General features: G+C 42.7%; 1 protein-coding gene across 5 annotated transcripts in view; it reads right to left on the reverse strand.

The window, feature by feature from the left end:
* REPTOR (repressed by TOR) overlaps nt 1-12,741 on the reverse strand; it is a 97,645-nt gene that overhangs the window by 5,583 nt on the left and 79,321 nt on the right. For all 5 annotated transcript variants that reach the window (XM_022815635.2, XM_022815638.2, XM_022815642.2 and 2 more), the window contains one exon: nt 170-283. In XM_022815635.2, coding sequence (XP_022671370.1) covers nt 170-283 — 114 coding nt within the window. The remainder of the gene's footprint in view (nt 1-169; nt 284-12,741) is intronic.

The raw sequence follows: 12,741 nt of genomic DNA on the forward strand, positions 1-12,741 counted from the left end.
TATTGTTCCAGAGTAAAGCATTGCGTTAACCTGTTCTACTGATAAATCAGCTTCGTTATTACATAACTACACTTTCTTCTTGCCATATAAGATTTAATATGCACACATTTGTATTGTATGGTTGTAGAAAATACGTGTACATGTTCAGCGTATTCGGGTACGTCCTTACCAGCCTCGTGAATGATCGCATCGAGTGTTTGTTTTTGCTCCTCAGGATTTACTAGGCCTTGCGCCTTCACGGTGCATAACTGCCTCATTTTCACAGTTGTCTCGAGGAGCCGTTCTGAAAGAGTTGCACATGATTATAGTTGGAAAAAAGATTTATTAATCAATAACTTGCTAATGAATTACACGATGCGGCATAATCGTGATGTCGGGGCAGTCTGAATTTAATTCAAGCTCTATTATAATACCGACTGACTGACGTAGTTTTTCATTGTTGTACCTCGTCAATGTTCGCAATTTAATTGCTGAACAAAGCTTTAGTAGACAAACATTTCTTCTTCCTTTAGAATCGCATCTTTAGTGATAAATGAACACTGGTAAGGAGAAAAAAATAAACGTAGATGATAGAACGTAACGATTCGGTGTATGAGATTTTGTAGGGGCTGCTTCTGGCTTTTGGACATCAACAACGGTTACCGAGTTACTGGGCAAAGATTTTTCCTTCTTTCCGCACTTCTCTTTGATACAAATTTATCAAACCCAGCTAGGTTAGATGTTTCCAGTATTAAGACATAAGGTAGCGACCGGCCGTTCGGCCGGCAAGTACATCGACGTTTGAAGAAGGCATCCGTTATCGTGACGGGACTAATTACTAACGAAGCGCGCCCGAATCGAAAAGGGGACTTTGTTACATCGCCCTGCTCCCCACTAATGATCGGAGATGAGCCTTTGCTTTTCGATAAAAAGTATATTTTTTAAGTTGTCCCATTGAAGACATTTATTTGGCTTGTGGTATTCCAAAATATAGATTGGACTCGGACTTATTTGAAATCGTTTAGTGCTTCAATTTAAGAAGCTAGTGAACCCGTCTGCTTATCCTTTAGCTCGGGTGTCTGATATGCTACAATATATACATCACCTTTAGCGCCGATCGATATTGGCAAGGAGCGGATGATAAATCCTGCTACTAGCTATCGAGCTTTTATAACATAGAAATCTTATATACACTTTGGTCAAAAGAATAACTGGCCACCCTAGAGGAGGATTTATTTATCATTCTAAGTTTTTAGACAACATTGTGGATTGCGCCTCGCAAGCAGAGGTACTCCTGTGGCCTATGTTCATGAGTCGAAGGTTTAAACAATGCGGCTTCACTATAATTATCTCTTTACGTTATAGTCGCACGGGTAATTTAGTGGGCCAAGACCTTAGAAAAGTATTTGCATGCCAAACCTAACGAGTCGTTGGTTGAAGTCCTCTATGTACCTAATTGAGTGTCCTGCATGTCAATACTACTGCGAATACACTCGAATGAGACACATTTACGAGGGCAACCATATTTTGTTGATAGCCGACTGAGTATAGACTCTCTTTGTTTTACGATAGGCGTCTGTTAGCGGACGGCGAGTAAACAAATCAAAAATGGCTTGATGAATATGGAGCGTTGCGGTTACTACGTTACCGACGCACCTGTATCAGTAATAAAGCGTGCGCAGTAATTGTCAATAAAACCATTAAATTGCCTTGCCTCTACGAAGACCAAATACTATATACTATAATAGAAAGAAGGTCCTGCAGCTGTTAATGTTCTTGAAAGATACTGGCTTGTACCACCGCAGTCGTCAGCAGTCAACCACTGACCCTCCTTTCAACTCGCTCAATAGAGGGTACGGAACAGCGATGGGTGAATCGTACGTAAATCCAGAAATAGTTGGAGCTTGGATGGACGGCTAATTAAGAGCAACGTCACTCATTCAGTATGGCGCGCCGCGACAGCAAAAAGCTAAAGATAAAGTCACAGAGCAGCAGTGGTCCTCAATAACGAAAATCAGTAGCTAACATGGTATTTATCTCTCTGTATGGAGCTATGAATATTGGCTGCATTGGTTCCATTTCGTCCCTTAGGAACCTTAGTCGTCATGGCGTCCTGCCTTCCCGGTTTTTTGCGGTATTGGTGGCCTTCGACGTGCAACTTTTGTCTGTCCTGCTTTCACAAACACCTTTCTACGGGTCTGCTACTTGAGCGCCAGCCCGGCGACATATTGGATCGCTTGTCTTATAAAAGATGTTTCTTTACAAATTGCAACAGCGCATGTTTTCTGTGTGTTCGCTGTGCATGCTACGGCGTTGTCTGTTATTGGACCTCCTAGATCTCATTCGTCGGAATCTTGTCTACCTAATATTGTATTTGTTCCATTTTTTTGGGTTAACAAGATGATATCTTGACAATGCTGCAACAACAATCCCAGTTTATCGACGAATAGGAGTAAGTTAATAGCAGCAAAACGACAAATTAGGCAAGACGACTACTAAAATAACAAGCTCATTACTATTAGGAGAGCAAGGTCTGTGACATACGAAATAAACTATTACCAGACAACTTCCGTCCTCTATGGCTTCGTAAGAAGCCTGCCTGGTACGTCCGCCATCGAGTTGATTATTATTACATAGAGATCATGATGCCAGAAAGTTGAACGTTTGTTGTTTTATCAAATAGCGCAATGCATCACTTGTAAATACAGAAGATGTCAAGCAATTTCTAGTATTTTCAACTAGTACAAACGGGAGTTTCCGACAACATTTACCAGTATAAAATCGTATGAAGGCGTTCAATAACAGCAGTTTCTGCATTTTCGGCCAGCTCGTACGAATCTTGTCGTTGTCCACATAAGCAGGCAGGCCGCGTTACCACAGTCCGTTGGCCACTCCCTCGCCCTTATGCCGCTCCTATGGCTGCCGCAGCTACGTTTCTGCCCACCTTTCTGCCCGGCCTACTCCCCCTCCCCTCGTCGCCTTCTCTACTGGTTGATCTACACCTATTTGCCAGGCCCCTCGCAGCATTGCTATAGCCGTAGCCTGTGGCGCTTGTAGACGACCAGTTCTACCGCCGGCCATCACTACCACCATATTAGCTACCCTCCCCCATTTCTACCCTTCCCTTTTCTATCCTCCCCTCCCCCGCCCCTTTCTCTCTGTCTTCTCTTCGTTTCTGTCTTTTTTCTTCATTCTCTTTTTCTTCCCTCCGTCGTTTCTTCGTTTCCTCCTCCCTTTGCTTAATGCTGCTGCTGCTCGCGCTAGCGAAGGACTTCTTCATGAGTTCAGCCTACGCATGCCCCTATAGAAAAAAAGGAGGCGAAAGAACGGAAGGACGCTGGCGACTTGCTGCTGCTGACGCCGCCGCCGCCGCCGTCCCAGCCGCCGCCGTGTAAGCGCTCTATCGTTCTTTCTCCGTTGGTCGATCTTTCTCGTACGATCACTGCCACATCGGCAGGAAAGTTGGTACAGCCATGTTTTCCGCGCGCTTGCTTAATATATAGTAGAAAGTACCCTTCCCAATAGGTCGACGGCGACACACATTGTTGTCTCTGTCGTAGTACGAACGCACGCTAGTACCTCGATGAAGTTCCTCGTACCTACTATGCGCACGCAATAAAAGCTCATATGGTGTATGGTATTTTGCTTCGACTTTAGTTGAGTACTGCTGCACCTAGTGGGTTGTACACTATCCAGGATGGTGCACGGCCCTTACCCTTGGCAATAGTTCGACCGCCGGGAATCGAGAGTGTCCAGTTGTGATGTGTTGCGGCTGTTGTTACTGCTACTGACCGGATCGGATGCAAGTGGAGAGGACACACCGGCGCAGCGTCCATTTCGGCCAATCAGAAACGACGATTGAGGGACAAAGCTGGCTAAGCTTAGAGCAGGAAGGCTCACAAGGAGTTTCAGTTGAGTGGGTACTGATGTGGGGTTATGTGGTACGCGATGAGGAAGCTGATTGAGGATGAATGAGGTCTTGCAGGTTTCCCAGACTCCAAAGTCTAATCGAGTTGGATTCACAATTTAGGTTTCGCTACTACATCACTAATTGTAGCAACTAGACCAGAGCTCTTCGAGCTAATCGACTATTCGACTTGCTAGCTAGAAGCTTGAATAGATGACGTTTGATATCAACATCTTTTTCATGTCATCTCAAAAAATCTAGCAATTTATGCGTTATTTGTATATAACTATATGAGGCTTAGTCTACTTACTAAGCACGATACAGTTTCTTGGCACACTCAATTCTACCACAACATATAGTATTTTACAGTCAAAGAATGGAATCTGTATAGGCATAACCAAAGCCTCAATAGGTGTACACAGTAATAGTCATTCAACGCCTAACAGTTCCAGTCTGTCGTAAAATTGCAAGTTTCCACGATACATTAGTACGCAGGTTCTTATGCTACTGTGAACTTTCTGTTCATGCACGTAATGTAGGCGCCCGCAACATAGAGCAGAGCTCGCCTACGAAGTAAATAGCAAGAATATGAATGGATGTTCAGAATCGACCGTTCGCCACCGGTAAAACATTTGCATGCTGCCAACGGCTAGGCGGGACCAGATGCTTCAGATACGGTCCGAAGTCTCTATCATGATAAGATTTGATGAGCATATTCGGTACTCTTTTTGTTAGCAAAAGTTAAGTTGAAAGCAAATTAATTTTGTATGGACGATACCACGCAGAAAACCAGCTGATTACTTCCAGTATTATCGGACAGTACGAACTTCTTTTTCGTATTTTCTCTCAATTTGATGATGGTGATACAAGAGACCGCCGTAGCGGTGCAGACGGTAGCGGGATTATGCATTTATACAAAGCGTTACCTTGCTGCCGCGAGCTTAACTTTCCTCGCGAGTCCAGCCTCATGTCCTCCTCGTGTGCACTACCGCCACCAGACTATTGCTGTTACTGATTAAAAGTATTGCGTGGCCGGCCACCTGTCCCCACAGCTCAAATATTCTAGACCCAGAACCTGTCCCTCTTTCTCCCCGCTCCCTCTTAAACTTCCGTGTTCAACGCTTTATCCACCCCCACATTTCCGGCGTGTCTGCTTTTTTGCACAACGTCCCCTTTCCTATTGAGCTGCACTAGCCATTTTGCCCTCTGTCGCCTGCTGGCGATGCCTCCACTGATGGTGGTGCGGCTACAATCGGTGCATACCCTCTTCTTTACCCTGTTCCACTATCATCCCTATTGTCACCTTCACCATACCGTTGTTGTAAGTGTCATGCACACTTTCAAGACCTTTAGTGGCTCAAGCAACTCGAAGAAAGTCCTTAAAAATTTGTTTAACTGATGAAACGATTCGAAAAATAACAACTTTAATAGGCATTCGACCACATAGAGGAACAGAATGGATTTTCGTATTATATCCGAGCATCGGATACAGTGGCTCCCAACATTCCGTACATTTTTTGATAATAGACGGTAATGTGCGGCTAATGATAAAACTAACTAAACATAATAATGTTTTCATTATAAACCAAAATGATTAGTCAATACTATTATATTGTAAAAAAAAAAAAAAAGAGAAGAAAAAAATAGGAAAGTGCATTCATAAAGCCACGCGGAGAAATCAACCAAAAATTGCTTTTGACCTGCACAATAGGTTCTCGTGTTTTTCAAAGCTGCAACATTGATCTTTGTATCAATATTGACAGTGTTTTATGATACATAGACCGGAAAGACCCACAAACATAGCAAAGTTCGGTTCCTTCCTTATACAGTTGATAGAATAGGTTACGAAGTCCACTAATAAAATATATCGTGAGGCCAAATTCGACAGTGCAGTCAGTCACCCAGCGGTCCCAACTAACAAACCTTTGACATTTATTCGAGGGTTGTTAACTTAGTCTATTCAATTCGCTATAAACCCACAATACAACTAATAAGCTCAGATACGAGGCGTTCTTGCCGTTTTACTTGAGATTATGGGCCAATCGTGGCTAATGGTAAGTGTTCCACTATTATATTGTATATCTCGGAACCTTGCTATCCAATGGTATTGCTTACGTTGAATGGTTTTCTACCTACTTCCTGACAATGAATGTAGCAAGGCCATACGGCGCCTCTTCTAATCAGATAGACTCGTACGCTCACAAACGGCCTTTTCCGGTTGTCGCTTCAACGGTATTCCCATACAGTGGAGACAATGGCCGTGGCAGCGGTATTAAGAAGCGGCGTGACCATTTTGAATTTCAAATCATTCTATCGACCAGCCTCTCTTCAACAAACGTAAGTCAGGAATCGTCGTGGATCGCTACAAACAAAGAACACTCACTTCTTCAGAATCTCTATCACTCAAAAATGAACTTGGTAGGCTAAGAATCTTCATCGCGAACGTGCGTCTGCGAAATACTCGTCGTGTACCCTTTCATTTGCGTAGCCTTTGTTATACAGAAATAACGAAAACTTGAACAAACTGCAAGAAATCAAGAGATTCATGGATGTGACCACGGCTCCTACAGGTTATGGCCTTTAGCGCCCTCATATTTGGGTCACTCTGACGTAATCTCGGTACAAAAACAAATCATATATACATAAACCTTTTGTTCGAAATCGACGGTCTACATTATAATGCCAGTTTCGATGCGGCTTCTCTAAAATCCCAGGAGTACTTTTATAAGGCAAACTCGAAGATCCTTCATCGGGTGTAGATTTAAAAAGCTTGAAAATGAATCAAAATGGCTAGAAAGGCCATTTTGATATATACGGAATGAGTGGCCGTTTTGAGGAGAAAAACATCGACTCGCAATCACACTGTTGGTATAAACTCCAGCGAGTAGTCTTCTCGAGACTTATCGCGAATTGCTGCACGTTCTAGGTTTACACGTACCAATGTCGCTTGACGCGTTGGTTACGCAACAACGATCACAAAATATCGTTGAAATATCTGCTGTTGTTTCGATACTGTTTTAGAAACAATTCCTATAGAAAAAGTTAGGACTTAGATGTCCCACTCCACATCCCCTACTCTATCCGAGGCAACAGAGTCTTAGCACAAAACTTCAGCAGAGATGTACTTCTCTACAGAGGGAATTCTGAAATGCAGTATTAGACTGGGATGTTTGCCAGCTCAGTCTTATCTGAAAAACGATCTAGTTGTTGCTAACGCTTTACGTAGATGGCAGATCAAGTGAATGAGTCGAAGATCGCTCAGCATCTTCCGACGCATATCTACACACGTTTTACACTTTGTACATTGCTGTATTCTTCAGCTATTGCTTATTAACACAGGTTCACTGTGGCTCTTTGTAGTAGCCGATCAACGTAAAACAAAGATGGATTGCCAGCTTTCGCTTTCTGCGCCAACGGTGCTTCGTCGATATAGTCACTTTTCGTCGGCACTTATTCTGTTGTGGGAAGAATTCGTTCGTTATTGGCCGAGGTTTGCGGCAAAGTTAGTTGCAATGAGCCTGCTTCCAAAGACTGCCTACGACGGACGGCGACTAATGCTACTGCTAGTACTATTCTCACAACAGTCTTTCCGATCCGCTGTTGCTAGCAGCTGCTACTTCAGACGACGGTAGATGCTCATCTTCGAGATGGCACGAAGACGACTCGGTCGTCCCGCCGCCGCCGCCGCCGCCACCGCCACCGCCACCGCCACTGCCACTGCCTTCGTCTTTCGGACTGATTCTTTGGATTCCCCATGTGTGAGGAGCTTCAGCCAGTGCACTTCACGCATATATCGGTAGCTCTTCATACGTCGAGGGAGAGATGTATCACACGTTCACATGTAGCGATGCTGTCACCGCACACTCGTGCTAATTTCGAAAAACCGCAGAACAGAGACCGAAGAGATGCGAAACAACACCGAGACGATAGTCTAGCTGGAGAAAGGCAAACTCACCTTCCACAGGCCATCGCGTATACACTTACTCACACACGTGACACGTACACGAAATTACCAGCAACATTGACAGGACGGAGCCGGAAAAGAAACGATAAGTAGAAGGGAGGGCACACGAGGGCGACGGTGATAGAACGCACTAAGGTCGATGATAACGACGATGCTGAAGGCGATAATGCCTCTGCTGTTGCAGTTCAGGCCACGTGAAAACGCCAAAGACGGATGAGGCGGCCAACAGAGCTGAGAGGGATGTGTTATAGGGATGCATCTCCCTAACGAAGCCGCCGCTTGTTCCTTCGCCCCGTTTTTCATACGACCCCGTTACCACGTCTAATTTGTATACCTTGATTCCGATGTGCTGGCTCGCCTGCAGCGTTTCTAGCATTGAAAGGGTAAACTCGGGCACCAAGACACAGACAATGGTGGATAAGAACGGATATCGTTATATTATGCAATAATACCCGCAGAAAAGCGCTTTGAAGATTGTTGAAAGCGCGTGAGATCGATCGGCTGATTTACATCTTTCGACTTCAACTTGGTCTTCTTTTTCACTCATCTAAAGCTCATCCCATAGAGATGGCCATGAAGGCGATTGGGTTTTTTAGCGGAACTGTCAGTGTACAGTTCCGCTAAAAAACGCTAAAAAATTCAAATAGAGAAACAACCATAGGGTTATCAACTGCATATACGTCGATGATAACATAAGGGGCATCCGATTGGTCGTAGGGTTCATTACATTACAACAAGTTATTTGTTGTTTCATTACATATCACCCCAATTACGGGATTGTTAGTAAACGATTGCCAGTTAAAGTTCCACTAGAAGCTTGATTCCGTTATACAGTCGAGATAGAAATTCATAAGGGCAATTATTTGGCAAATATTTCAGAATTTCTCGACGCATTACATCTAGTAAATGTAATTAAGCCAATGCAGCTTCAGATGAAGAAAAAATATATTTCAGTTGGTTACAAACAGTCTCCGCTAGGGCATGGCCACGCGTCTCGTCTTCTTAGTTCATGGCTAGATTGAGCTGAACGGTAAGCAGTACGGCACGGAAGTAATTCCTTCAAAGGCTCATCAGAGTTAATCAACACCAACAAGCGGAAGGAAGAAGTTAGCGATGTTCTAAACAACAATCGGCTTAAATTGATGTAAGTATCTCGCTATGCACTCGTAGGTGTACCAAAACAATAATAGCAGAAGCAAAAAAGCTCCGACTAATACACAGACCTACAGAACTTCGCGGCTCGCGTGCAAACGAAATTAATTCGATCGTGAAGTTTTTTGAATAACACCGGAAGTTCTATGATCAATGAAGGTCGATAGGCCGCGCTTCAGTACAACGTTCGACTCGTCGAACTGAACGAAGGTAGGTGTCGATGAAGACAGAGCGACGAATACGAAAGTAGAAGACTGCATACCGATTTAAATAAATTGTCCTAAGTAATTATAGGCCCAATTGTAGTACAGTAAACAATACTGACAGTATAGATAGTAATTAATAAAGATCCCTAATGCTACTTTGTGTCACGCCTCCATCTTGACGTTGCTAAAATACTTTTTGCCCCGTTCTTCAATAACGCAAATGATATCCTCAAAAATCATGGGTCTCCTAAAAAGCGATGCATGGTTTAGCCAGAACGAAACCAAGTAGTGTGAACAAAGGGTGAGTAAATTAGATAATTGTCAAGCGACTTGAAGGAAGAGAAAATTATCCTTAGCGGCGACCATAACTGTCTATTGATAACGAATGTATTAAAAAGTATTTCCCTTGAAGATCGATTTGTAAATATTAAAAGAGAAAGTTCTAAAAGTAGCAATCAGAAGTGTATCTCGGTGTTTGAATCTGTCAGCGAAATCTTTCAAGGTGATAATTTCATACGACCGATAATTTTTTTTTTGATCTCAGAAAAGCCTGGTGAGCCGAGAAAGCATTACAGAGAACTACACACAACCCAGCCCAGCCCAGCCCAGAAGCTACTCGTTATGGAAATTGTGTGCCAGTGTTTGTGGCGATAAAAACAATTCGATGTACATATACTCCTCGCATGGGATAGATGCGCTAAAGCTACGCCAACCTACGAACAATCAGTCCCTCGTCAATCATGAGTGATGTTCATTTAGCGTTTTCTTTCTATTAGTTAGACGCAAATGGTGCCACGCGATAATTGAATTTTAAAATTATCATAACAGTTCTATGCTCATAAGCACAAAAAGGAAAGCGGAAACGGAAGTAGCACACAACAAGAACAGAGCAGTGATGGGTGCTGCAGACGCAGTCAGGTGGGCCTAGATACGTGGTGAACGTGGACCAGCCTGATGCTATTCAAGATCGGATATGAACTGAACCGGCAGATAAGGAATGGTCGACATTTATAACATAAAAATAATAATTTTGTTGTTTCCGGTTTTATAGAAACCTGCGTGATTTGCTAGCTTACAGACATGTATAGGTAAACTCGCCGGATGGCAAATTCCCTTGTTCATCATTTAACACAAGCTAATTTTTTTACAAACCTTGCAAGAGCAAACGTCCTGTTCAGTATACGAGACATTCTTACTACGTTCAAGTCGAACTCGCTAGAAAAAAAGGACACTTCGTACAAAACGACGCAGGTCTATTCTGTAATTGAGGTTTAAAGGCGTCCGATACATACAGTCGGCAAAGCGCCTACAACAATTGATGTATGAGCGATGACGACTGGCTGAAACCGGCTTAGCCTTTTTCCTTAATGTAGCAAAAAAATTGTTCTACGCTGTGTAGAGAAATCCTAGAAAGATACCGAGATCTGAACGGTTCACATTTAACAAACGCCAAATTTGCTGCTCTGCTAACTTATTTATGCAAATTAGTATCAAAAATTTCATCAGATTCTATTAAAGGAACAAAATAGCGACAATGGATGCGGTCTCGCAAATGATGATCCATCCACCTTCTTCCCTAACTAAGCTGCTTAAGTTAGTCGCAAACTTAGCCATTAGTGTATATTAGACAACGATATACTTGAAAGCATACTTTTTTAGTGCTTTTTGAAGATTGTAGTTATGTCGCTTGTGTATCTACTCTGTCGTTCGGTGCACTTTGCGCGTGCAAATGCGTAGGTTCCTATATATGTTAGTTACTGATATAGCTGAGTAGAATGTTTACGAGCGGAGACTACCAACAAAATATCACTGTGCCAATAAAGCCCGCAAATATTTAAAAAAAAAAAAGACAATTTACCTTTCTTTAAAGTACACAATTGTACTAAATGAACACTCTCCAGCCATGATACGCACGGCAAAACGTGGTTAGACATCACGACGTGCTGTCTTCTCGTGTCTCTATCGTTCTAAATTTTTGACCCCTACTATCCATTCAGAGTATCTATCTGTCATCCTTTTTAGCTACTTGTACCAGTCTGTCATCACCGTTATTGTCCATGTTGACTGAAATCTGTATCCTGAACAAAGTTTTGCGGCTACAGGCAAACAGAACTAAATTCGGATAGGCATAAGTTGACCGTCACCTTCTACCAAACAGCTTCCTATTTATAGAATAGTTTAAATTTCCGCTCTTCGGGTCCATCAGCGCAGTCACTTCTATAGGACCTCTCCATAGCTTAGTTACATCGAAATGCCTTCGCACCCTGTTCCTGCTTAATACAGCCCTTAATATCTCAACTATTCACTGCGCTTCATTATCATATATTTGGCTACCATTTGTTACTGTTATAGACGACGCTGTTCAACGACATTGTTCAATGATCCTTAGATCAGTTGGCTGGCAGAACAGTAACTAATATAAGGTGAAAATAAAACTATTAAATTCCCCACGTCGGCGGCACATTACCAGTCATGCTAACTGTTTAATAAGCATGAGTTGAACCACTACCGCACAGATGGAAGTTGTTGTGTGCATGGACAACCAGGGGCAGGCATTTCACTTTACCCCCACCCCAATAAAACTTTAAAGGGGGCAAAATCTTACCCGCCATAGTGGCGAGGTAACTCTAAGAAGTTACTTACACAATAAAAATAGTCGGTGTCCGAAAAAAAAAAGTCTAGTTTCAAATGCATAATTTAAAAAGAAGAATAGAGAAACCGAAAGGGTGAACAGGACAATTTTAAGCATAAACTACTTTCAATTAAATGGTAAAATGAGCTACAAGCTAAACGTATGCGAGATAAAAATAGCTTCAGCAAGGTACCACCAGGTGGGCTGCTTACCTGCCCATCTTAGCTTTAGGTACTTTCTTAAGACCTAATTATGGGTTTTTCCAAAGCTTAGAAATTAGCAAATTAAACATTTTGAATATCTTCAAAGTACGCAATATTAGCAGACGGAACTTGATTAATATCTAAATCAAATCTAGTTATCTGTGTCTACTATAATGATTGGTTATCGTTAAAAAGTAATGAGTTTAGATGCAGAGGCACTGTGCAGAAGTAAAAGTTAATGCGCAATGACTAAGTTCTTATTTTCAAAAGTGAACGCAACGGTGGAATTCATCAATGGCCGATCATATTTTAACGACAGAAATTGGGAACGAGAACATCATCGAGGAGATGAGCAAAGCGGAAAAACATCTTGCTATAAATTCGGTTGCTATTTGGAAAATAGGACACGGACATTGCACTCCCTCTTAGCTCTATACGGAGATTCTCGAGCCGCAACTACTATAAAATTGGCGGAGGCAACATTTATTGTTGGAGGCAACAAGCAACTTTCCACGAACAGGGTTCGAGATGGATGGATGGATGGAGACATGGGTGGTGTTTTCCAGGGCCAATCTGTGCTACCTTCACCAACAGAGGACTCGTCTGGAGCACATTGTCGCTATAAACGAAACATCGCACCCACCAAAGGGGGATCAAGCGAAACAAAAATAGTCGACTCCAATGGCAGCATTCAGTAG

Source organism: Varroa destructor, unplaced genomic scaffold (assembly GCF_002443255.2).
Source record: "Varroa destructor unplaced genomic scaffold, Vdes_3.0 BEIS01000007.1, whole genome shotgun sequence".
Lineage (NCBI taxonomy): Eukaryota > Metazoa > Arthropoda > Arachnida > Mesostigmata > Varroidae > Varroa > Varroa destructor.